At 44.5% G+C, this 25,102-nt stretch overlaps 1 protein-coding gene across 1 annotated transcript in view; it reads left to right on the top strand.

The window, feature by feature from the left end:
• The first annotated feature begins 1,366 nt into the window (after positions 1-1,366).
• Positions 1,367-25,102, top strand: part of SHROOM4 (shroom family member 4) — a 260,582-nt gene continuing 236,846 nt past the window's right edge. Inside the window, exon 1 of the mRNA XM_068962329.1 lies at positions 1,367-1,483. Coding sequence (XP_068818430.1) covers positions 1,367-1,483 — 117 coding nt within the window. The remainder of the gene's footprint in view (positions 1,484-25,102) is intronic.

Below are 25,102 nucleotides of genomic sequence, written 5' to 3'. Positions count from 1 at the left end.
TGATTATGAAGAAGAAAGTGCATAAGAAGGCATCAAGAGACTGAACAAGCAAGAACCTTGGAGGGTCCTATGGAGTCACGACTGAGTTGTCAAAACTTTCCTTGCTTCTGTGAAGCTCTTTAAAAACTCACTGCCTGAATGTGGCTTCTGAGAAAACGTCTCAGAGAGGGGTGGTAACTGTGTCCAGGTGAAGACTGAGAAATCAGCCCAAGATCTGATAATAAATTCAAATATTGTGGAGACTACTAGTGTGGGTATTTGTTTGTTTGGTCAGTTCTAAAAGCTCGGCTCAGACACTACAGCCTCAAGCATGAACAGATGAGCAGAGATGTTCTGGCCGTTGTCTAAAAGCCAATTCTTACAAAAGGAACAACATTGTTAATTGACCAGCTTATCAATGGATGCTCTTTCCTGTAGGTTTCTTTAGAAGTGAAAACAATACTGCTAGTCATAAAGTTTGCTGATTCCTGGCTTGGTCATCTCAGTGGGGCAAGTGCAAGGCTGTGCCAGAAACTCCAGATGACTGGAATATACACAAGCACAGTGCTACCCATAAACCATAAACGCCAGCGCTGAGCCAGGGTGCGGCTGAGCCTGGGCAGGGGGCATCCTCAAAGTGCTTCTTTATTTAAACTATGCTCCAGGGCAATGTTTCATAATGACCCCACACACCTAGCTCGCACACACAGAGCAGCCTACTCACACAGCCCCACTGTGTTCCCTGGCGTGCTTGCTTGACTTTCCATCCCTCTAGGCAAGATCCACAAATTAGCAGCTTTGTAACCCTCCCAGGACCCGGTTCTCGGGGCCTTCAGAAGAAAAAGGCAGTCAGAGAAATATGAACGCGCTAATCGGGAAACCAGCATTTCAGCCCACTCAGCTACGCGGGCCATCCACACTAAAGACTTTCACCTCCCCTGGCCTTGGCTGGCTGGAGGGGCGGGGAACTCGGCAGTAAGGAGGAGGACCAACGCGGGGGGGGGGGGGAAGCTGCTTGAATGAAACAATGTAACAATTGATGTGAAGCCTCGCCTCACTCCCACTCCCCTGTGCTCTTATAGGCGAGGTCCCACTGACTGACCCTCCCCATTGCTCCGTTTTCTTGTCCATTACGCACTATCCCTCCGCCTCTCCTTTTCTTTTCTTTTTTCCTCCTTCTCCTCCCCCCCTCCCCCTCTCTCCAGCTCCGTGTCATTTCCTCCTTGCGCTCGCTCTCTGCCCGAGCGTCTCCAGCCAGGGGAGTAGGCGGAGCAGGGCGGTGAGGGGTGGCGTAGCGCTGGAGGGCGATGGTGGCGGAGCCGCTGGGGGCGGAGGCAACGTAGCCCCCGCAGAAAAGGAGTCCCGCCGCGCCTGAGCCGAGCGGAGGATGGAGAACCGGCCTGGGTCCTTCCAGTACGTCCCTGTGCAGCTGCAAGGGGGGGCGCCCTGGGGCTTCACCCTTAAGGGGGGTCTGGAACATTGCGAACCGCTCACGGTGTCTAAGGTAAGAACTGGCTGCTCTGTCTGAGCAGTGCCCAACTTTGAATGGGCGAGCGGGTGTTCAGGCTGCCGCGGGACGCGGCCCTCAGACCAACTTTGAAACTTGGCTGGAGCTGGGGATGAAAGCCCGCTCCCCCCGTCTCCCCCCACCATGGAGCATTAGCTGCACTGGGGGGTCTGGCCACCAGCCCCGGCGCAGACACTCCTTCGGGGTGGCGGGAGCGCGGGATGAGAGTGCGGCCGGTTCGGGGCTAGAGTCCCGCGCGCAGACACCCCCGAGAGGGCTCGAGGGCCGCTTCTGCTCCCCAACGTCTGGCGGCTTGCTCCCCTCCGTTGGAGCTGGAGGAAGTGGTAGCTGTTGGGAGTTGCTCCTTGGAAGTTCCCGCGCCCTTGTGGCACAGCGAGGGGCTGAAGGGACAGGCAAGGCGGCTTGGCAGCTTTCTTTGCGGTGTCTGCTCCTGGATCGACCGCCGGGCCATCCCGCCTGGGCAGATTACTGGGCGAGGGTCCGGTGTGGGAACGGAGATGAGGCGTCGGTGGCTTTCGTCAGCCTCACTTCCCACGGCCGGACGCGCGCACATCCATTCAGCCGGTGGGGCGTTGCGGCTTGGGCTCGGCCTTTCCCTCCCACCGGAGTCCTGCCCCAGCGCCGGCGAGATTTCCTGCACGTTGAGGAGCGTGGAGGAAACTTTTGCGCCATGGAGCGCAGCTGTGCTGGAGCTGCCGCCGCTGCCGCCAGAGTTTGTTTGTTTTAGGAGGCTGTGGTCTGCTGGAAGCCAAGTTGCAGCTGAGGACAGGGGAGAGGTGCTCTCCCGAGCCTTCCAGAACCCCCCCTGAGCAAGCCACCCCCGAGTAGGGGTGAGGGTAGGGGGTGGGGGCCGCCGGGGCTGTAACTGGGAAGAGAGATTTGCAGGACGACTCACCTTGAGGCACCAGATGGCCAAGGGAGTGAACTTCACGAACTTTATTCTGATTTTTTTGTTTGTTTTAAGATTGTTTTTGTTTCTCTGAAAAGCCCTTCCCCTTCCAGCCCGCTCAAATTGCAGTTGAGGTGGAAAACGTGAATTTGTGCTGGAGACAGAAAGATGTGGTTTCTCTGCGGGTAACAAATGTCACTTTATTGTTTTGGCTTCTTAACGTAGGTCACATCTCAGGAGGGGGAGGCGAATACCCCCCGCCACACCCCTGCAGAAACCTGTGCCCTTTTGCCAGGCACCAAATTGCTGGTTAACTTGTTAGTGTAGGGGGTTCTTCAGGCCTTGGGGCCACACTTAGCAATCCTGGGGAGTTGTCACGGGGTGTGCCTATCACCTTGAGCTGCATGAGGTATGCTGAGGCAAAACTTTGAGGAGCTGTCAGGGAAAACTGAAATCTTTAGCTTCTCCAGACACCAATAACCAGCCTAGATCTTCATCCAGCACCCCTTTTCATCATACTAGTCATTTATTTCTAACCAGCCTAAGATGACTTTGTCACCTACTGTCATGTCACCCCCCTCCCCCACTCCAGTATTCTCTGGAGGGAGTAATAAGCCTTTTTTTTTTTTTTTTAATTTGAACAGTCTCAAACAACCCCTTTGAGGAGGGGAATCCTGGCCTTCAGGACTTTCTTCTAATCAAACTCCTGCTCTCCCTCCATTCCACCAAGGTCAGAACAGTCTATGCACCCCTCCACGGTCTGGCAGTCCCTCCCTTTCTTTTTATCCTGACACCACTTGCAGACTTCCCAGTCTGCCCAGACAGCCTGCCTGGGAGAGGTCATTCTCCACCTCTGCCCAGGGCTCACCCATCCTGAAAGGCACCACAGAGAGTGGTTGCTGCTGTGGCCCTGGGTTGTTTTGTGAGCCAGCGCAAACATGGCAGGGGGTGTTACTAAGCACAGGGCAGCCAACAATTTGCGGTCTACCTGGGGGATTATTTGAGGGTAGATGAGGCTTTCCTTGGCCAAGCTGTTGAGGAAGTGACTCGTGTGTTGAGAGGCAGGGTGCCTTTTAATGATTCCCTTTCTGCTGAAGGTACGCTTGACCCCTGTTATATATGAAGGCTCATTATTACACATATTTGGTTATGAAGGGGGTAAAATCATTTCTCCCTTATATTCCAAATAGCTTGAATCCTTGCAGTAAAAGCCAGCTATATATATAACCTGGTTTGTTGTTGTTCTTTAGCGGCTAAGTTTTGTCTGACTCTTGCACCCCTGTGGACTGTAGCCCCCCAGGCTCCTCTGTCCATGAGATTTCCCAGGCAAGAATACTGAAGTGGGTTGCCATTTCCTTCTCCAGGAGATCTTCCTGACCTAGGGATCAAACCCATGTCTCCTACATTGGCAGGTGGATTCTTTTCACTGAGCCACCACGGAAGCCTATATAACCTGGTTGTGTGTTAGTCACTCAGTCGTGTCTGATTCTCTGCGACCCTATGGACTGTAGCCCGCCAGGCTCCTCTGTCCATGGGATTCTCCAGGCAAGAATACTGGAGTGGTTTGCCATTTTCTTCTCCAGGGGATCTTCCCAATCCAGGGATCGCATTACAGGCAAATTATTTACACTGTGAGCCACCAGGGAAGCCCATATAACCTGCTGCTGCTAAGTCCCTTCAGTTGTGTCCGACTCTGTGTGACCCCATAGACGGCAGCCCACCAGGCTCCCCCATCCCTGGGATTCTCCAGGCAAGAACACTGGAGTGGGTTGCCATTTCATATAACCCGGTTAGCCTTATATTTAAAGGGGCCATGGCAGTTTTGTAAAGTGCAGTGGTTACCTGTATTTTTTTTTTTCTTGCCTAGATAGTATGTGGCATGGTTCATTAATCCCCTTTTAATTTTTCTCCCTTTATGCTTCAGAATGATACAGCTTTCTTCTTGGAAATAGCCTCAGTCTCACATGTTGGTGGGGGTGGGATAGAAGGGTATAAAAAGAGAAGTGTATTGGCAGACTGAAAACTTGGGTTCTAATCCTTGCTCTGCCATTCACTAGCACCAGGATCCTGGGTACTTCACTTGCCCTCCCTGGGTTTAGATGTCTCCATGTCTACTGTGAGGTTCAAGTCTTTAAATAAGACTGTGATAGTCTAGTAGCCAGTCTTTTCTGCTGTGCTAGCTTTGACCCTTTTCGTCCTAGAAGGGTTTCTGACTGAGGAAGATGACACTTTGTTCTATTTGCACACAGTGTTACTGTTTTATAGTGTATTTCCACATCTCTTTTTTTCATTAGCTTTCTACAGCCACCAGGTGAGGCAGTCAAGGAAGGTTGTGGAGAAACTGATGGAAAAACTGAGGCTGTGATGCATTGACTGGCATGCATAGGTATGTCATATGGTGAGTCAGTGGTAGGCTCCAAATCTATCATATTTTCTACTACTTGGAGAATTTCTTTGTTAAAAATTATTATTTTTATTGAAGTACAGTTGATCTGGGGCTTCACAGGTGGTGCTAGTGGTAAAGAATCCTCCTGCAGTGCCGGAGATATAACAGACGTGGGTTTGATCCTTGGGTCGGGAAGATTCCCTGGAGTAAGAAATGGCAACCCACTCCAGTATTCTTGCCTGGGAAATCCCATGGTCAGAGGAGCCTGGCAGACTACAGTCCATGGGGTCTCAAGGAGTCAGACACGACTGAACACTCTGCTATAGTATAGCGAAGTTGATTTACAATTTTGTGTTCGTTTCAGGTATATAGCATAGTGATTCTTTTTTTTTAGGTTATATTCCATTATAGATTGTTACAAGATAATGAGCATAATTCCCTGTGCTATATAGTACATCCTTGTAGCTTATCTATTTTATGTATAGTAGTTTGTATCTGTTAATCTCATACCCCTAATTTGCCCCCACCTCCCTATCCACTTTGGTAACCGTAAGTTTGTTTTCTATGTTTGTCAGTTTGTTTCTGCTTTGTATATAGATTCATTTGTATTATTTTTTAGATTCCACATATATGTGATATACAGTATTTGTTTCTGACTATTTCACTAAGCATAATACTCTAGGTCCGTGCATGTAGCTGCAAATGGTAATCTATCATTCTTTTTTTATGGCTGAGTAGTATTGCACACACACATACACCACATCTTTATCCATTTACCTGTTGATGGAAACTTGGGTTGCTTCCATATCTTGGCTATTGTAAATAGTGGCGCTATGAACACTGGTGTGTGTGTATCATTTCGAATTAATTTTTGTTTTTTCCAGCTGTATACCCAGGATTGAAATTGCTGGGTTATATGGTAGTTCTATTTTTAGTTTTTAAAGCATCCTCTATGCTGTTTTCCATAGTGGCTACGCAGATTTACATTCTCACCAACAGGGTACAAGGGCTCCCTTTTCTCCACACCTTCTACTTGGAGAGTTTCTTGATTTTTCTGGTGGTACTGCAGTTTGTAAAGAGACATGGGGCAATACCACTGAGGAGGGTATTCAGTCTTGGCAGCCTCCCACCCCATTGACCCTTTGCATGCCAGCCTGTGGTTCCACAGTAGGTGAGGACTGGGTTGCAGACACTCCCTGGTGGAGTCTAGGCTCGGGAAATAGGAGAGGGCAGTTTTGGTCACTCTAAACCACTTATGATGATCTCCGGTCAGGCAGATACAGAGGTAAGGTACCAGAACCATGGTGAGAAATATTGGAGAACCTCCTTCAGTGTCATGGGAAAAAACCCAAAGGAAATTTGTATCTGGTATGGCATATATGCTTGGAGATAGCTTGGGTAACAGGTGGAGACATCTTGGGAGTGGAGGAGTTTGAGGAAATGTGATCAGTGGGAAAAGAGTGCATAGAGTGTTGAAAGTGTTGTAAAGTGTTCCCAATTGTTATGGGGGAACATTTGGATCAGGAAATGATCAAGTTGAGGAAGTTATCAATTTCTATATGCTCCAGTGATATCCCTGAAGGAGGGAATTCACCTGTCAAAGTTGTGGAGACTGATATAGTCTTAACTTCTCTTCACTTCTTTTAACAGTTAAGTGACAAGAAATGTTTAAAAAAAGACAAACAGCAACCCCTCCCCCAAACAACTATTATTATTGATTATCCTGGGCATTAAGGAATGGTTTGTGATTTCCTCATACATTGTGGTGTTTCCAAAGAAACATGACCCACTAGAGAATTGGGCTCATGCCTTTGGTTAGCATCTTATACTATTAATACCTTATTGACGCAGGGAGCCTGTCTGAAAGAAGTGGAGATTCTCTTCTAATGAGATTTTACTATTTGGGCTGTTTGCTACCTAGGGCTCTCCCTCTACCCCCTCTACAGTGTAGACAGTCATCCATGAATTAGGCTCCCTGCGCTGGGAAAGATCGACTTTGGGGGATGGGTGACCTTTTCAAGGTTCTGGTGCCAGTGATTATGCATCAAATAGGGCCTCTCAGAGGTCTCAGAGATTCAAACTGTATTCTCCTGTGGTATGTGTATGTGAAAGAGAGAGAGAGAGAATTACTAAGCTGTATTGTAAGATTCCTATACTCATTTTGAGTTCTTGGAAATGTGCCCTGAGGTTGGCTGAGGGTGGAGACCAGTGGGGGATGTAGGAAAAGGAGGAGGAGGAGAATTGGGGAGGAGGACAAGATATGGCAGAAACAGACTCATCCTATGTATTTGCCATTTTCCTGGTCCATTTTTGTGACAGTCTCTATCTGGCACAGTAATGGAAGTGGCCGCTAGTTACTTACTGCTCTGAAACAAAGTAGGGTCAGGTGGGGCAGTAGCCTGGAGGAAAAAGAAGTTTCACCTCCTCCACTTAGTGTGCACTGATGTTGCTGTATTATTTTATCCTCTTTCGACCCAAGATTTCTATATGCCACATGGGGGTAGCCGTACCTGCGCCATCTTTATTAGCACAGATGATGTGAGAATAAATTGGGCAAACTTTAATACTGTGTGGCATCCGTAGCCTAGGAAGAGGGCAGGACATGCTCTTTAAGTTTTAAGTCTCTCCTTCATCCCCACTGAAGCACACAACGCGGCAGCTGAGATTTCAAGAGGATGTGGATCAAGTCAGATTGAGGCCTGGCAGTAGATTTGGCTGCGACTTTGAGTTCTTTTTGGGTGCACGGGTAGTGTTATGTGAGAAGTGATAGTTCTGTGAAACCTTCTTAGTTATGTTGCAGGCCAGGACCACCCCCAGACCAGGGCTTGGCATTCACAAAGGGACCTTCGTGAGGTCTGCTTCTTTGGGAGCTTAGTACACCCTGGTTACGTAGATGAATCCCTTCCTCATCTCTGCTTCTAGACTCAACAAAGATGTCTACTGCCTCAGCTCCCCAGCTGCTCCTCTCTCTCAGAAAGTAGGCTTTTGGGTACATGGGGTAGGAATCCATCCAAAGGAAAACAAATCAGGTTGGTGAGAAGTAGTTAAGCAAAGAAAGTGGGTGATGTGTCTGCTAACCTTTGGCTGAGCTTTGGCTACACACTGCTTTGGGGCCTGCTGGGCTGTTATAATACAACTGGTAACCTATTGTGATCCACACGTGTGCTCCCTGAAGTGAAAAAAAAAAGGCCAAGCCTGTTAGAGGCTTTTCCTTCTCTAAAACCTCAGACAGAGAAAATTCAGCTCCAGCTGGAAGACACTTGAACATTGTCCTTTAAACAGAATTCAAATGATTTTGCCTCTTGCTCTCTCCCATCTCCTCCCAGGACTTGTTTTTACGAGAAAAGAGAAACTCAGATTTGAAGTTGCTGTTTATGGAATGATTATCTAGAGGAACATCACAGTTTTTATAGTTAGGCTCCTGCAGAACCAGAGGGCAAAAAGATGCTGACCTGTCTGAGAAAAGTTAATGAAGAACAGCAGAGATTAAGTCAAGGGCTTCCCTCACTAGCCCCACACCCTCCTGCACCCCCACCAAAGGGCAGACTAAACTCAGGCCCGCTAACTGAATACTGTTCTTTGAGGTGGCTGGAATCACAGATTCTCAAAGTGAGGAAGGTTTTGTGGAAGTCACCTGGTCTTAATTGATCCATGAGTCTCCTATGCAGTATTCCTGAGCTTGTTCTCCTCTGGTCGTGGGGGAGCTCATTTCCTTCTTAGCCAGTCCTGTTCAGTGTTAAAAAAAAAAAAAAGAAAGTTTTGACTGTAGACAGCTTTTTCTCCTGTTGGGCTGCAATCATTCTCCATCTGCCTACTCTCTGTGGGTTCTAGTTTTGCCTTCTGGGACTACAAGGAGCAAGTTCTCTGACTTAGGACAACCTTTGGGAGGTCTGAAGACAAAGGCTGTGTCCCTTTGTCTCAGTTTTCTAGGCTAAAGAGCCTTAGCTCTTTTAGCTGTTCTCCATGGGATCTGAGATCCAGCCTCCTGCTCCCACTCTGGATACACTCCAGCCTGGCCATATTCCTCTTGAGTTAGGGAGCCCACAGCTGAATGCAGTTAAGTGAGAAGCGTCTGACCGAAGTTGAGTAGGACCATTCTTTAAAACAACTGAAGACTACTTTGGTTCTTTCTGGCATCCATGCCATATGAAGACTCCGTATCAAGCAAAGTGTTTTAGTGGAAGTATCTATGCTGCTGCTAAGCAACACCTGTCCAAGGCCTCTCCATAGGAACCTACATGGAGACAACTACGTAAGAGATTTGGGAGGGGCACATCTTTCACTATGCATTTAGAATTGGCCCTAGCCCTGTCCCTAGTCCAGCCTTGGAAAAAGTGTTCTAAGGGAGATGATAGAGAAGGCATAAGCCCTGACTTCCAGGAGCCTATATGTTTCTACAAAGAGTTACAGCCAAGGAATTTGTATAATAGAAGAAGGAAGTGGTATTTGGTAAAAAATCAGACCTCCAGAACATCAGATTGTTTGATCTTTAATCAGTTGCTGGCTTTGAATTGGTAGGGATAACCTCTATGAACTTAATTTTCCCCTTGTGGAACAAATAGGTGTGTTTGAGATTGAAGATGCTGACCATACATGACATACAAGAAGCCTCCAATTTATAGAAACCCTGGGTAGGAATTTAGACACGGCAGTCTCTAACTCTGTTAGGTTTTTATTTCTGTGCACGTTGTCATTGGCACTGGTTGCAAATCTCCTATTGTTGCTGCTATTCCTCTGTTCTGAGGTCTTCTGTCTGTACCTGGAATACCCATGGGAGTCACTCCTGCTGGAGGTCTTGCATCTGCAGTCTCGTTGCTGCCCCTTCTCCATGTCCTCACATCTACCAGATTGTCACCTGAGTTGAGCAAATGTCTTTTCTTGGTGCTAAACTCCTGATGGGGGAGTGTATTGAAATGCAGCTTAATCCTCATTATCACTGAAGGATGAGAGGCTTGGAGAAGAGAGTTAAAGTCTAGGAAACATGTCCCTCTAACACAGTTATTGATAGTTGCCATGTGCAGAACAGTTCTGGAGAGGGCTCTTTGGTCCATAGTATATCGCTGATGAAATCACAGAACCTAACCACTATTTTTATAATATTCTATCTACAGGGAACTGCATTCAAATCTCCAAATAAGCTTGCTTATTTAAAATTTTAGTCTGTCTACAGGGAACTGCATTCAGAATTTCAAATAAGCTTGTTTATTTACAAAGGTAATCTTGGAAAACAATCTGGAAGTTAGGGATAACAAGTACTCTAGGTATTTCTGTTACCCACCTAAATGGTTTTGGGGTTTCTACTACTCTCACTGCCCAGGTGCTCATAGCCTTGGTGCTGGGGCCAGGATTTGTGTGTACACACAGCGTTTGCATTGTTAAATCTCTCTGAAACTGAACTTCACAGGTTTACCTGAGTTATCTTGTAATCAGCAAGTGACCCTTTTTTATTAGTTATGTGGGTACCTAGATCACTTTCACTGTTTCTGTGGGGGCAGTACTTTGTTTCCTGATGCTTCCCTGAAATACGTGCTTTAGACAGACTTCAACTAAGTCATTAATGAAAAAGTTGAGGTATTATATTTCCCTGCTAAAGATTGTGCTCTAAGAACTGGGAATGGGATAGATGTTTGTCTCTTCACACCCCTTCGCCCCATCTAGTATAAACAGGCCAAATGGAAAAATTGTCTTAGGCATTAGTTTTCCAAGGGATGATTTGTTCTTCCTCACATCACACTGGCATGTTTGCTTGGGCACATAGCCATCCTGGCTGGGCACCAAAATTGCAAAGATCAAGATGACTTGGTTTCTCAGAGACTAACTGCCCCCACCCCCACAAGCCCCACTTTGACTTCATCTCTACTCCTTCCTCTTTCAGTGAAAGTCCATGACTGTGCCATGCCACGGAACGAACACTGCTTGGTAGCAACAGAGACACATTTTCCATGCATCTAGGCTACCCTTCTTTCATGTCTGGTCTTCGGTTTGCAGTCTCCACCCTCCAGTACCAAGCTGCTTGAGGCCTACATTTGGGACTGTCTCACTCAAGTGCCACTACTTCTTCGTTCATTCATTGGCTTCCCTGCCCACTGTCCAAAACCCAGCTTGTTTTCTTTTCTGATCACAGTGGGCCCTTCTAGTCTGCTGTACCAGCTCTGTCCGTCTTGGCTCAGCCATGCATCTGATGTGTGTGGGGGGAGGGGAGAGAAGTTCAGCATTAAGGCTGATAAAGTCTGACAACACTCAGCAAATTGGTAGCTGGGTCGGGGGAACTTTTCTCCCACTGTGTCTCTCTATCCTGTTGCAGTGGAGGATCGGACCTCTGTTCCATTCCTGATACTCTCTTACCAACTCGCTGAGTAATCTTGGCATGTTACTTCACCTCTTTGTACTCTCCTGTTTCTCCTCAGCCTCTCTGCGGGGCAAGCTTCTGCCTTACTGAAGGGATGCTATGGGCTCCAGGATCTTCTCACAGAGTTTAGGCTGTGGAGGTGTAAAGGCTGACTGACATTAGGCAGTTCATCCAGGGCTTTGCTTTCCTCTATGCTCCTACTTCCTATCTTTCCACAAATGGCTGTTTCCTGGTATGTTCTCAGGGACGACATGCCTCATGGTCTGTTAACTTTCACTCAAGTCTTTTAATGTTACATCTGCGAGGAATGCAGGAGGTGGGACTAATTTGACAGGATCAACGGTTAAGCCCAGTGATGGACAGACTCTTTGTGGTGTCTTCTGGCCTCCACTCTAATGCCACTCAGCAGATTCCCAGCTGTATGGTCTTCTCTCTTCCTGAGCCCCTGGCAGGGAAGTTTTGAATGGTTCTCCTATACTGCCTTTCATGGTCCATCAGAAATTGATTTTTCTTTGGGGGGAGGAGGTTGGGGGTAAGATGAGGTGAAGCTGGGAGGAAAGCTGGTTCAACTAGTTATTCTGGAAAGGTGTTAGAGTCTCATGGCTTCTGCCCCATCTTTGCTTATGAGAGGATGACAAGCTAAAGCCTTGTCTTTGTTGGGCTGCCTTGTTGCTTTCCATTTGTATGTGTATGTGTGTATGTTTAATGTAAGTGAAAGCTCCTCTACAAACTTCTGTAGGTAGGCTGTTCTTGGTGTCATCTTATCTGACTGAGAGGGTGACTGACGACATTTTAGAGCCTCAGAGGTGACTATCAGGTCTTGACTCGCATGTTCTTTGAAGGACTTGACTAAGAGTTTGGAGCTCTGTGTTAATTAGAAATTGTAATCAGGGAGTAGCAAGGCAACAGGCAGAAAGTGGACCTGGATACACTACTTGTGTGCTTGTGCCTCACTGGATGGAGGTAATGCTATTTGGTTGTATCTCAGCAACCTCTTGAAACAAAATGGGCAATCCAGGCCTAGATATTGTAGGATAGGAGACGTAGTGGACCTGCTGTGTGGTAAATACTGCTGCTTTTAGGAGTTTTACATATATTCTTATCTAATTTTACAGTAACTCTTTGAGGTAGATATTGATCTCCCCATTGTGCAGATGAGGGGACTGAGGCTCTGGAGAAATTAAGTGATAGACTCCACATAGAAAAACTGACCTTCAAATTGACTTCTGTCTGACTCCACATCCCAAGCTATTTACATAAGTGACAGAAAGAGAAGAACTAGGTAAGAGTATGATGGGGGAAGCTGGGAAAAGAGAGAAAGAAAAATTAAAGAAATGTAATCTGCCACAAAAACTGGTAATGTTACCGATACATGCCCCTCAGGGGTCAGGGTCAAAGGAAAGGTACTGTTATATTTTGTTCTAAATCTCAAATCAGGGTAAGAAGTATAAGCTTGGATTCAGAAGACCTGAAGTTCAGTCTTCAATTTGCTATTAAATATCTGTGCCTCACTGGGTCTGTCATTTTCCTTTCTGTGGCTCCATTTCCTCACCTGCAAAATAAAATAATAAAATTCACACTTTTTTCCAGTAGGGAGGGAGATTGAGTTTATCCTTTATCTCATATAAATACTAGATGTGTATGCGATTTAAGAAGAAAGGAAAAGCATTCCACAGATGTCCCTTATTAAACAGAAATTTTCTTAAGGGAATTCTGAACTTAAACAATGAAGTGTATGAAGTTACCAAATCTTTGGAAGTTGTATGAAATCGCAGGACATCTTTAATGCGATGTTTGCTGCTGGCAGACATTGGAATACCAGACATGATTTCTGGCTAATGTTTGAAGAGACAGCAATTTGAAAGGTGATGCTAAGCCTTGTTTGGCTCCTACCAAAGAGCTCTCAATTAAGCCTCCAATCAATCAATCAGTCCGCCAGTCAACACGTATTTGTTGAGTACTTTGTAAAGTGCTAGAGAATAAAAGAGATAGTCACCTTGGAAGACCTGTTCCATGGAAATGACTGTTTTGTTGAAGACAGACATTACTGCAAGCCTAGGGAACAAAAACCTTACTTTAAGTGGTGAAACCATGGGCTAGGTTCTAAGAGCAACATTTTCAAAAAGTATAGTTGATTTACGATGTGTTAATTTCTACTGTACAGCAAAGTGATTCAGTTGTATGTATATATACATTCTTTTCATATTCTTTTCCATTATGGTTTATCACAGGATATTGATTATAGTTCCCTGTGCTATACAGTAGAAGCTTGTTGTTTATCCATTCTGTATATAATAGCTTGCATCCGCTAACCCCAACTTCTCATTTCATCTGTTCCCCACCCACCTGCCCCTTGGCAACCACAAGTCTGTTCATTATGTCTGTAGGTAAGAGCAACATTTTTTCAGTGAGAGGAGATTTCATTGTAGGTTGATGTGGTTGGGAGCTTTGTGGGAAAAGGAAGAATTGAAGCTAGCTCTTGAGGGCTATATAGGATTTAGGTAGGCTGGGGAGGAAGAAAGGCATTCATTCTAGTTAGTACAAGTGCTGCATGTTCTAAGGACACAGACAAGTGACAGGCCAGTTGGTTCACCCTACAGTGAACTAACAGTATGAGCTCCTCAAGATCTGGGCATGTGTGGTTTGTTCATTTATTCACTTGTTAAAGCATCGCTACAAACAAAGCTAGTGGAGGTGATGGAATTCCAGTGGAGCTATTTCAAATCCTGAGATGATGCTGTCAAAGTGCTGCACTCAATATGCCAGCAAATTTGGAAAACTCAGCAGTGGCCACAGGACTGGAAAAGGTCAGTTGTCATTCCAATCCCAAAGAAAGGCAATGCCAAAGAATGCTCAAACTACCGCACAGTTGCACTCATCTCACATGCTAGTAAAGTAATGCTCAAAATTCTCCAAGCCAGGCTTCAGCAGTACGTGAACTGTGAACTTCCTGATGTTCAAGCTGATTTTAGAAAAGGCAGAGGAACCAGAGATCAAATTGCCAACATCTGCTGGATCATGGAAAAAGCAAGAGAGTTCTAGAAAAACATCTATTTCTGCTTTATTGACTATGCCAAAGCCTTTGACTGTACGGACCACAAAAAACTGTGGAAAATTCTGAACGAGATGGGAATACCAGACCACCTGACCTGCCTCTTGAGAAATCTGTATGCAGGTCAGGAAGCAGCAGTTAGAACTGGACATGGAACAACAGACTGGTTCCCAATAGGAAAAGGAGTACGTCAAGGCTGTATATTGTCACCCTGCTTATTTAACTTATATGCAGAGTACATCATGAGAAATACTGGGCTGGAAGAAACACAAGCTGAAATCAAGATTGCCGGGAGAAATCAATAACCTCAGACATACAGATGACATCACTCTTATGGCAGAAAGTGAAGGGGAAGTAAAAAGCCTGTTGATGAAAGTGAATGAGGAGAGTGAAAAAGTCGGCTTAAAGCTCAACATTCAGAAAACGAAGATCATGGCATCCAGTCCCATCACTTCATTGGAGATAGACAGGGAAACAGTGGAAACAGTGTCAGACTTTATTTTGGGGGGCTCCAACATCACTGCAGTTGGTGATTGCAGTCATGAAATTAAAAGACGCTTACTCCTTGGAAGGAAAATTATGACCAACCTAGATAGCATATTCAAAAGCAGAGATATTACTTTGCCAACAAAGGTCCGTCTAGTCAAGGCTATGGGTTTTCCAGTGGTCATGTATGGATGTGAGAGCTGGACTGTGAAGAAAGCTGAGCGCCGAAGAATTGATGCTTTTGAAGTGTGTTGTTGGAGAAGACTCTTGAGAGTCCCTTGGACTGCAAGGAGATCCAACCAGTCTATCCTAAAGGAGATCAGTCCCTTGGAGGGACTGATGCTGAAGCGGAAATTCCAATACTTTGGCCACCTCATGCAAAGAGTTGACTCATTGGAAAAGATCCTGATGCTGGGAGGGATTGAGGGCAGGAGGAGAAGGGGACGACAGAGGAAGACATGGCTGGATGGCATCACCGACTCGATGGACATGAGTTTGAGTGAACTCTGGGTTTTGGTGATGGACAGGGAGGCCTGGAGTGCTGTGATTCATGGGGTCGCAAAGAGTCGGACACGACTGAGCGACTGAACTGAATTGAATTCATGCATTAAATTTATTGAGTGCCTGTTCTAGGAGCTGAGCTATTCTTCCTATGGCCTGTGAAACCAGCACAGAGCCCCATAAATGTAATTTTTGTTTGTTTTCTATTAATATTTTCATAGTACATATCTTGAGTGAGGCACTGGTTTTCTATCTTAATACATATTAGCTCCTTTATTAACCCCGTTTTTACAGATGAGGAAATTGAGGCACAGAGAGGTTAAGTAACTTGCACACTGCCTGTGTGGCTGGAAAAGTGGATCAGTGGAGATATGCTTGATTGTTATCGAGTAATGAGATATAAAGGTGAATGGATTTGAATCAGTTATTCTGAAGCACCCAGAACATCAGGCTGTGGGGTGGACTCAGATTGGAAGTACATACCCACTTTGTTGTTCTTTTGGAAGATTGCTGTTAATGTGTTAAAAATAAAGCACCTAACACAGTATCACACCCATATATGTGCTTCCACGAGGAGCTTCCCTGGTGGCTCAGAGATTAAAGCGTCTACCTCCAATGTGGGAGATCCAGGTTTGATCCCTGGGTTAGGAAGATCCCCTGGAGAAGGAAATGGCAATCCATTCCAGTACTCTTGCCTGGAGAATCCCATGGATGGGGGCGCCTGGTAGGCTACAGTCTGCAGGGTCGCAAAGAGTTGGGCACAGTTGAGTGACTTCACTTTACTTCCGACTCTTTGCAACCCCGTGGACTGTAACCTGCCAGGCTCCTCCGTCCATGGGATTCTCCAGACAAGAATACTGGGGTGGGTTGCCATTTCCTTCTCCAGGGTATCTTCCCAACCCAGGGATTGAACCCAGGTCTCCCACCTTGCAGGCAGATGCTTTAACCTCTGAGCCACTAGGGAAGCCCACAACACAGTACCACAGCCATATATGTGCTTCCACGAGGAAAGACCTACACTGAATAACTGGAGGGGGCATTTTAAAGGAATCAGTCATCTTGGCAACATGTTGACTGTTGTTAATACATTAGCAAGTTGCCAGAGATAGTGGTAATATATAACATTGGAATCTGAAAAAATGAGGGAGAAGCAGGAGTTGAGATGAATCCAATACTTCAAATCTAAAAGGCTCTTGGTGGTGATGGAGATTGGGAGGGCTAACTGGGTTTAGTTCGGTTTTGGATCTTCTGAGACCTTAGGATTATCGAGGTAAGGTGTTCCATAGGCAGTTCAGGAAAAATAAAAGTTTATTTAAGGCCGCTGGTCAGTTAAAACAACAAATTATTGTTTCAGGAACATAATGATTAACACAGATGATTTACTAATCTGCTGATTGTTGTGGAAATGAGTGAATTGCCAGACAATCTCATGCCCCAACAGACCTTGGAACAGGCCAGCATTGTTATTTAATGGGCTTTTCTGGTTATAGTTTGGTCTTGCTATCTCCTCCAATCTGCAGGCTGCCTAGTCACCTGAGGTATTACTGGCTGCAGTTCTTTCTGCCTAACCGAGTGTTTTCAAGTGATGGGGAAGTCCAACAACCGAACAAATAAAAAAGAGAAGAAACTCAAAATACGAAAATTCAGACATGAAGCTGGAAATGTTAAAAAGTTCGAGGCTGTTAAAAAACATCAGTTGTCTTGCCAACTTGTTTAAGGATTGTTTTCTGTATATGAAAAGTAAAATGTGTGGGCTTGATAAGGCAAACTCCACTGGAGTTTCAAGTCTGGATTGCATTTTTGATGTCAGTAGTTTTATGCTCTCTACATAGTGGAGTATTATTAATCTGTGAATATCATTGTTCATATTTCTGCAGTAGCAAGGGTTCTTAAAATGTGATCTTTGAAAAAACATTATTAAACTTGCAAGTATGATTTGTTTTCAGTGGTGTCTTCACTGTACTTTCATCCTGAGTTTTACATTAAAATAAAAAGGAGATAGGGATTTATTTCACAAATTCATTGCTGCAAATCTGGCTAGAAAACATCACTCTATTATTAAGAGACTTTTACATATTTGGAGTGATTATCTAACCCAATGCCCTGTATACTTACAGAAAATTCTCAGGAAAGGTTAACTTTGTGTACAGGTGGGTGTGCCAAGTCCCTCACCTACCTCCATTCTTCTTAGATTTGCTTTCTATAACTGTGATTTTTTTGTGTGCTTTTCTGTGTGATGAAAAACTGAAATTCAGAATGTTGTAAAGATGCTTATGCCATGGAACTTGGTCTCTTCACTCTCCTTTCCTCCCTCCTTGTAGACAAAACTCATTTCATGGTAAAAATCTAATGGGTACATGGGTTCCTTTACCTAACTCTTCTCTCTGGCCAGGTGAAATAGCTTGTAATTTATATTTGAAACTGATTTGAATATCTAACTGCTGGGGGTATTTTTGTGACTACCCAGGTGCTCTGGCTTTTACAAGAGCCAGCTTGCCAGTTTCTCTGCTGTATGAGGTCTGGTGGGAGGATGATACTTTCCCTCTCTGGATGTAAAGAGTTAAATACGTAATTTTCATGTTTTCCCGTGCCTTTGGCTGGAGAAATGCACAGTGTTCTGAAACCTGCCCAGGCCCTGCACATATTGTATCTGCTTAAAGAAGGCTTTGGCTCTTAGCCCTTCTCAGCTGCATTAGGGTTCAGGTTTCATCCTTCTCCCCTTCCAGCCACTAATAAAAGCCAAAAGAATTAAGGATCAGGGAGAGTTAATTCCCACTGCTAAGACCCAGGTGGGGCCCTTCTGCCTCCCATCCCATCTTCTAGGTTAGAGCTCTAATTTAGGGCTGAGCTCTAGTCTAAGCCTGTATGTGACAGCGATCTGGAACAGGCCTCAGAAAAGCACTTGACGATCAGGTTCTGCCTTGTGCTGGCATCTCTCTCTCTCCCTCTCTCTCCTCCCCACCGTCCCTCTCTCTCTCTCTCCCCCTCTCCCCACTCCCTTTCTCCCATCTCCCTCTTTCCCCATGCAGCAACTCCATTGGGATGTTAGAAAAGATGAGGGGCCAAGCCAGCCATTGCTATTACAGAGATGGAAATGATGCATCATTGTTCTTTTGTTCTAAACTAGGAGTTTGGGATGAAGCTTCTACTTTTTTTTTTTTTTTAAGTCCCTGACCCAACCTCAGTACAACATTAGGAATCTCATTCAGAATAAGAAATGTCATTGATATCTCACCCAACTTAAAAGAGATGCATAGTAATGAGCTCTAAAATAGTGAGCTCAGTCAGAGAGGGCAACTTTGAAGGAGGATCTTGTAAGAACTGGGATAGGCAGGAAGAAGCTTCCTTCTGGAACAACTACACTATTGTAGTTGCCTCCTCAATGCTTTCCCACCCTTTGATCACCTCCTCCCAGTTAAAATTATTTACTGTTTTCCTATTACCTCCAAAATAGAGCCCAAACTACTTTAGCCTGATGTAGGGACTATTGTCCACTGGGCTCAAGTTTTACTTTCTAGCACTCCTTCCAGGACACAGATTTTCAGGCAGAGTGATTTCCTTTCCACCCTCCCACCCCCAGCACAGCCAGGAAGTTCTGGCCTCCACAGTTCCCATCCTGATGTTCCTTGAGTGACTTACTGGCCACTCAGAAGACCTACTCCCCTCCCCTCCCTTGAGGGCCTAACCTTCAAGCCCTACTCAAGGGCATCATTTCAGTCTGCTTTTGGTGGGGGAAGTCTCTCCCTTTTTGAAATCCTGGACCTCAGATTTTCTAGTAGAAGTCTTTGACTGCCCTGTGTCCAGTTTGCTAGACTCAGATCTTCTAGAGGACAGTGGCTATATCCCCTGTATCTTTCCTGTTCTTAGCACAGAGCAAGGTAGACTCTCCTTAATGATTTGCTGAAAGAGTCAAGTAAAACTTTTGTACTAAATAACTGGTTATGTCCCCCTTTCTTCTCCTCATTCCAAATGAGAAAGAGGAAATGACTTGAAGAGCTGGATATACTAGCTGAGTTTTCCAGTCTCTCTGTGACACCTAGTAACTGGGGTGAGCCTTGGATCACACACACACACACACACACACACACACACACACACACACACACACATGAACTCAGAACAGAGGGAACAAATAGAAGGAAACAGTGGTACATGTGAACATGGAGAGGTATCCCAGACACAGCCCTAGATGAGAAGGGAGAGGGCAGCAGTGGAGGCTAGGGCCATCTAACTGCTTGTCCAAGACCTGCCTGCAGTTGGGTTTTCTATGGCTTTGTTTCTTGCCACTGCAGCTCGTGTGTGTGAACTGTGTTCCTGGGCTCGCCTGTGGGAGCGGCCTGCTGGCTGATGATTACAGCATTCCCTTGCTGTTGGGAAACGTTGCTGCGAGGCTCTTAAAACAGCAGCCACCCCTCTTGTTGCTATGTGTTCAGGGAGGGTCGACTGTGAGTCTTTGGCCTGACTCAAGTGTTTCATTGCTTCAACTGAAAGGAGATAACTTTATGTGAACCTACTCTGTGTGTGTTTGTGTGTGTGTATTTTCACTTTTGCTTAGGCAAGCCCTAACGCGTTCTGTCTGACTAGCCTTGGATATGAGTCACCGTCTGGTATTTATACCCAGTGCCTTTTCTCACTGTTTTATTCAAAGCTGAGAATGCTGAAAAGAGCCAGAAGGAACCTTCTCCATCCTCCTTCCTAATGGGGTCTCATCTAATTGGCAGCTGTTTCTGTGGAAGTCAATTAGGTTACGTTAAGACACTAAAGGAAACACATTGAAGCTCACACTGGCACTACTGTGACAGTTTAAAATACACTGTGGAGGCTTCTCTTAATTTGGTCCTGCCCAGACTATAGCTGTAGAGTTTGGTCTCTGGAGCAAAGTTTAGGAACAGGCCTCCAAAGGGACCCCCTCAGGGAAATGTTTGTCCCTATCAGTATCACATAGTAAGTTTGCAAGGAGTACAAGAATCTGAGAAAGTCTTAGAGGAAGTACTTCAGTCTTTGCAGGCATTGGTGGGAAAAACAGATTGTTAGCATGCTCCTCACTGCCGTTCCTATGAAGGTTCTTCCAAAGTTGACAGTTTTGTCTTGGGAGCGTGCTCCTAGAGTGTGGGAATGGTAACCCTATCAGGGGCACTGTTGTTATCAAAAGGACAGAGCCTCAGAGAGGAAGGACATGACTTCTAGCATGGTTATTTGGAGGCCAGGCAGCCAGTAAATCATTTGAGAATGAATTAAAAGTTCAAAGGGCAGGCGGGAATGCTTTGGGTGACCTCATAGGTGCTTGAAAAATCAAAGGGATAGCTGGTGTGCTTTTATTTTTTGAGGGCTGGTTCGAAGGAGCAAGGGAATAGAAGTACACAGTAGGAAATTGGCTTTCTGTTTTCATGTGCTTGGGAGCCTTAACTCTGGGCTAGGGATGATCAAAGCTACCATGATTAAATGCCAATTATGTTCTGGGAATTTTATGTGCACAATCTCTAATCTTCTCATCATTTCTCTCAATTAACTGATAGAACTCCTGTTTTACATATGAAAAAAAAAAAGAGGCCCAGAGAGGCCAAACAGCATTCTCAAAGTAACAAGGCCAGAAAGTGGTAGAGCTGTGGTTTGAACCCAGATTGGCCTGACCACAAATGCTATGCTTATCCCACTATAGTTTGGAATTTTGTTTCAGATCCTCTTTCTGTGCCTCATGTTCTCTAATACCAATATTAACTATTCCTCTGCCTATGTCCTGTGTACCATAGCATTGGAGAAGTGGGGGGGTCATACAGACCAGTCATTCCTAAGCTTTCCTAGGAAGTTTTTAAATATGTGGATTACACTCCCAGGATTACATAATACGGTATATGAGATATACTTAATAGTGTCCCTATTCTGTGCTGTGCTTAGTCGCTCAGTCGTGTCTGACTCTTCGCAACCCCATGGAGTGTAGCCACCACCCTCCCCCAGGCTCCTCTGTCCATGGGAATTCTCCAGAAAAGAATACTGGAGTGGATTGCCATGCCTTCCTCCAGGGGATCTTCCCGACCCAAGGATCAAACCCAGGTTTCCCGCCTTGCAGGTGGTTTCTTTACTGTCTGAGCCACCAGGGAAGCCCAAGAACACTGGGGTGGGTAGCCTATCCCTTCTCCTGGGGATCTTCCTGACCCAAGAATTGAATCGGGGCCTCCTGCATTGCAGGCGGATTCTTTAGTAGTTGAACTACCAGGGAAGCCCCCATCCCTATTCTAAGAGACAGAAATTACAGTTTAGAGAGTTTCCATAATCCACTGGACCAGTAAGTAGCAGAGCTGGTATTCAAATTTCGGATTTTAGAGTGACTGTTCTTCCTAATGTCTGTGGTGCCTCTCACTCTGGGACAAGGTACGTGATAAACAGAAAACTCTTCAACTGTCTGATAGACAGTGTCTACTTGAACAATCTTTCTCTTTTTAAATCTCAAACCCCAATATATCTAAAGCGGAACTTGTTATCTTCCTCTTGCCAAACAGGCTCTGTCCTTGGCCTCCTGCCTCCCAGTAAGCTAGCATTGAAATCTTGGAGTCACTGCTTATTCACCCCCTATATCCAATCCATCACCGCATACTGTCAGTCCTTCTTCCTTCAAAATAGCCCTCTTATCTACTCCCTTCCTTTCAATTCCTGCGACTCCCACCCTCTTCCAAGCCCTTATTTATTTCTGGACTTGTGGATTCCTGGCTAGCTTTCCCACCTCTAGGCTCACCCATTTAAATTTTACCCTCTAAGTCACTTCCTCTATCTGAGAATTTTAATTTCCCTATCTGTACAGAGAATAAGCTGAACTGACAGGTTGATCTCTGCAGTTCTTTCCAGCTCTGACATTGTAGACGAGCAGACTATCACTGACACTCCTGTACTGCCCTCTCACGTGAATAGTTGCTCTGGCTCCATTCTTCTAGCCTTGCATAAATCTTTCCTTCATATTGTTCCTAGGGTCTTTATGTAAACTTACAGTTGAAAGAGGCATTTCAAGTTGGCCGACACTCACCCACTACCTGACTACCATTTATGACGCTCTTGAACTTGGCTGACCAGGCTGTGCCTGAACCCTTCTGCTAATAGTAAAAACTTTCTCATGAGCCAGCCCTTTGCGTTGTTGGGTAGCTACAGTTGTAAAATTCTCCTACCACAAATTGACAAGAGTTAGTTGGCCTTTATGGCACTCTATTATGCAAAAACTTTCTTCAGTTTTGTTTAAGTACCAACCCTTCAAATTTGGCAACCCAAGTTTTCCATAATATGGTTCTACCTTCTCTCCTAGGCTTACATCCTCTATACTTACTTTGTATTTCTTCCAAATAAAAAATGGCTAATATTTATTGCACACTTACTGGATGCTAGACACTGTTCTCAGTCATTTTACATGTTTTATCTTATTTAATCCATATAGCAACCATGTAAATTCCTGTTGTTCTCCCCCATTTTGCAGAGGAGGAAAATGAGGCATATAGAATTCTAAATGATTTACCCAGAGTCTCACAGCTAGGACTTCCCAGGTGGCACTAGTGGCAAAGAACCCACCTGCCAATGCAAGAGACATAAGAGACGTGGGTTCCATCCCTGGGTTGGGAAGATCCCCTGGAGAAGGGCGTGGCAACCCACTCCAATATTCTTGCCTGGAGAATCCCATGGACAGAGGAGCCTGGCAGGCTACAGTCCATAGGGTTGCAAAGAGTTGGACACACTGAGTGACTTAGCACACACACACGCACAGCTAGTAAATAGTAGAGCTAGGATGTGAATCCAGAAAGGCTGTCTTGAGAACATATGTCCATAATCCCTGCCATACACAGTAAGCCCCAAATATGACAACTCACAGTTTCCTACACATACTCATTGCTTTGTTCATCATCGTCTTTCAGTGTCTTCCTAGTCCTACCTACCTGACTAAATCTTGCCTATTCTTTGAGGCCCAACAGAAATTATGCTTGCTTTTTGGTGCCATTCTACTCTTATATCCCTCCATTCTTCTTCCATTTTTCTTCCCACAAAATCTTTACAGTTTTCTTTACCTCTCTGCTAGAGCTCACCATGTTCTTTCTAATTAGCAGTGTGAACCTGTTTTATATTACTCATGGAGATTTTTTTCATATTTTAAGTTTATATGAATCTTTGCTTTCTGAATCTGATTTCTTTCTTAGGCTCAAAATTTAATTTCTCTCATTGCCCTGTGATTTGTACGTTTGTTCCCAAGTACCATTAGTGACCGGGACAAGAAAGCCAAACAGTTCAAGCATTGCCATCTGTAGTAATATTCTATAGTATGTATTGCATAGTAATTTACATATGTATTATTTTATATATACATTTCTAAAATGCAATATAAAATTTATATATTTACAATTTCATATTATGTTAATTATATATTGTGATATTAAATATTTATTTTAACTAAGAGCTGAATGAAGAACAACCTAAAAATGAAGGAGGAATTTTCTTAGAGCCTCTGTCCCCAAATATGACTGCCTTAATATTTATTACTTCTCATTTTCCCTCTTCCTAGCCCTTAATATTTATTGCTGTGCTGTCTACAAACTAATATACATTTTGCTTTCTTGCGTCAATGGATAGGTAGATAGAAGGATAGATACTTTACTGCTTGATCTAGAGATTATGAGTGTGTGTGTGTATGAAATTTAGGGGGAGTAGGTGGTGGTAGTTGTTGGCTGGTTGGACGTAGGTGGTTCTTTGGGAATAGAAGGGTTCTTTGTCTTCTGTGCTAAGAAAAACGCCTTGATTTTTTCCCACAGTTTTATTGAGATATCATTGACAAGTAAAGTTGCACATATTTGAAGTGTGCAATGTGATGATTTGATATACTTTTTTTGGTGAGAACCCTTAAGATCTACTCTCTCAGCAAATTTTATCTATGCAATACAGTATTATTAACTATAGTCACAATGCTGTACATTAGATTCTTAGAACTCATTCATCTTATAACTGAAAGTTTGAACCGCTTGACTAACATCCCGTTTCCTGCACCCTGTATCCCGTCAATGACCATTCTACTCTCTGTTTCAATGTTTGACTTTTATTTTTAGATTCTACATATAAATGATTCCAGGCAGAATTTGTCTTTCTTTGTCTGGCTTGTTTCACTTGGTATAATGCCCTCCAAGTTCATCCATGTTCTCATGACACTTTGTTTATCCATTTATCTGTCAATGAACATTTAGGTTGTTTCCATATCTTAGCTATTGTGGTTAATGATTCAGTGAACATGGAAGTGCAGATACTCTATGAAATATTGACTGTATTTCCTTCAGATATATTCCCAGAAGTGGAGGCCATATGGTAGTTCTGTTTTTACTTTTTATGAGGAACCTCCATAATGCTTTCTGTAATGGCTGCACCAACTTGTATTCCCACTAACAGTACCTAAGGATTCCCGTTTCTCCACATCATTGCCAACATTTGCTATTTCTTGTCATACATTTTCATGTAATCTGCTGGTCCTTTGTATTTTAGGTCCTTTGCCCATTTTTAATTGGGTTGTTTTTTGTTTTTCTATTGAGTTGTTTGAGTTCCTTATAAATTTTAGATATTAACCCATTATCAGGTATATGGTTTGCAAATATTTTCTCCTACTCTGTAGATTGCTTTTTAACTTTGTTATTATTCTCTTTGCTGTGCAGAAGCTTTTTAGTTTGGTATAATCCCACTTGTTTAGTATTGCTTTTGCTGCCTGTCCTTTCGGTGTCATTTCCATGAAATCATTGCCAAAACCAATGTCATGAAGCTTTTCTCCTGTTTTCTTCCAGGAGTTTTATGGTTTCAGGACTTACGTTTATGTCTTAATGCATTTGGAGTCTATTTTTGTGAGTGGTATAAAATAAGGATTCAGTTTCATTCTTTTGCATGTGAATATAAGTTTTCCCAGTGGCTTTTATCAAAGAGGCTATCCA

Source organism: Capricornis sumatraensis, chromosome X (genome assembly GCF_032405125.1).
Source record: "Capricornis sumatraensis isolate serow.1 chromosome X, serow.2, whole genome shotgun sequence".
In the NCBI taxonomy this organism is placed as follows: domain Eukaryota; kingdom Metazoa; phylum Chordata; class Mammalia; order Artiodactyla; family Bovidae; genus Capricornis; species Capricornis sumatraensis.
Note: the sequence above shows the minus strand (reverse complement) of the source record. Positions and strands in the feature narration are given on the sequence as shown.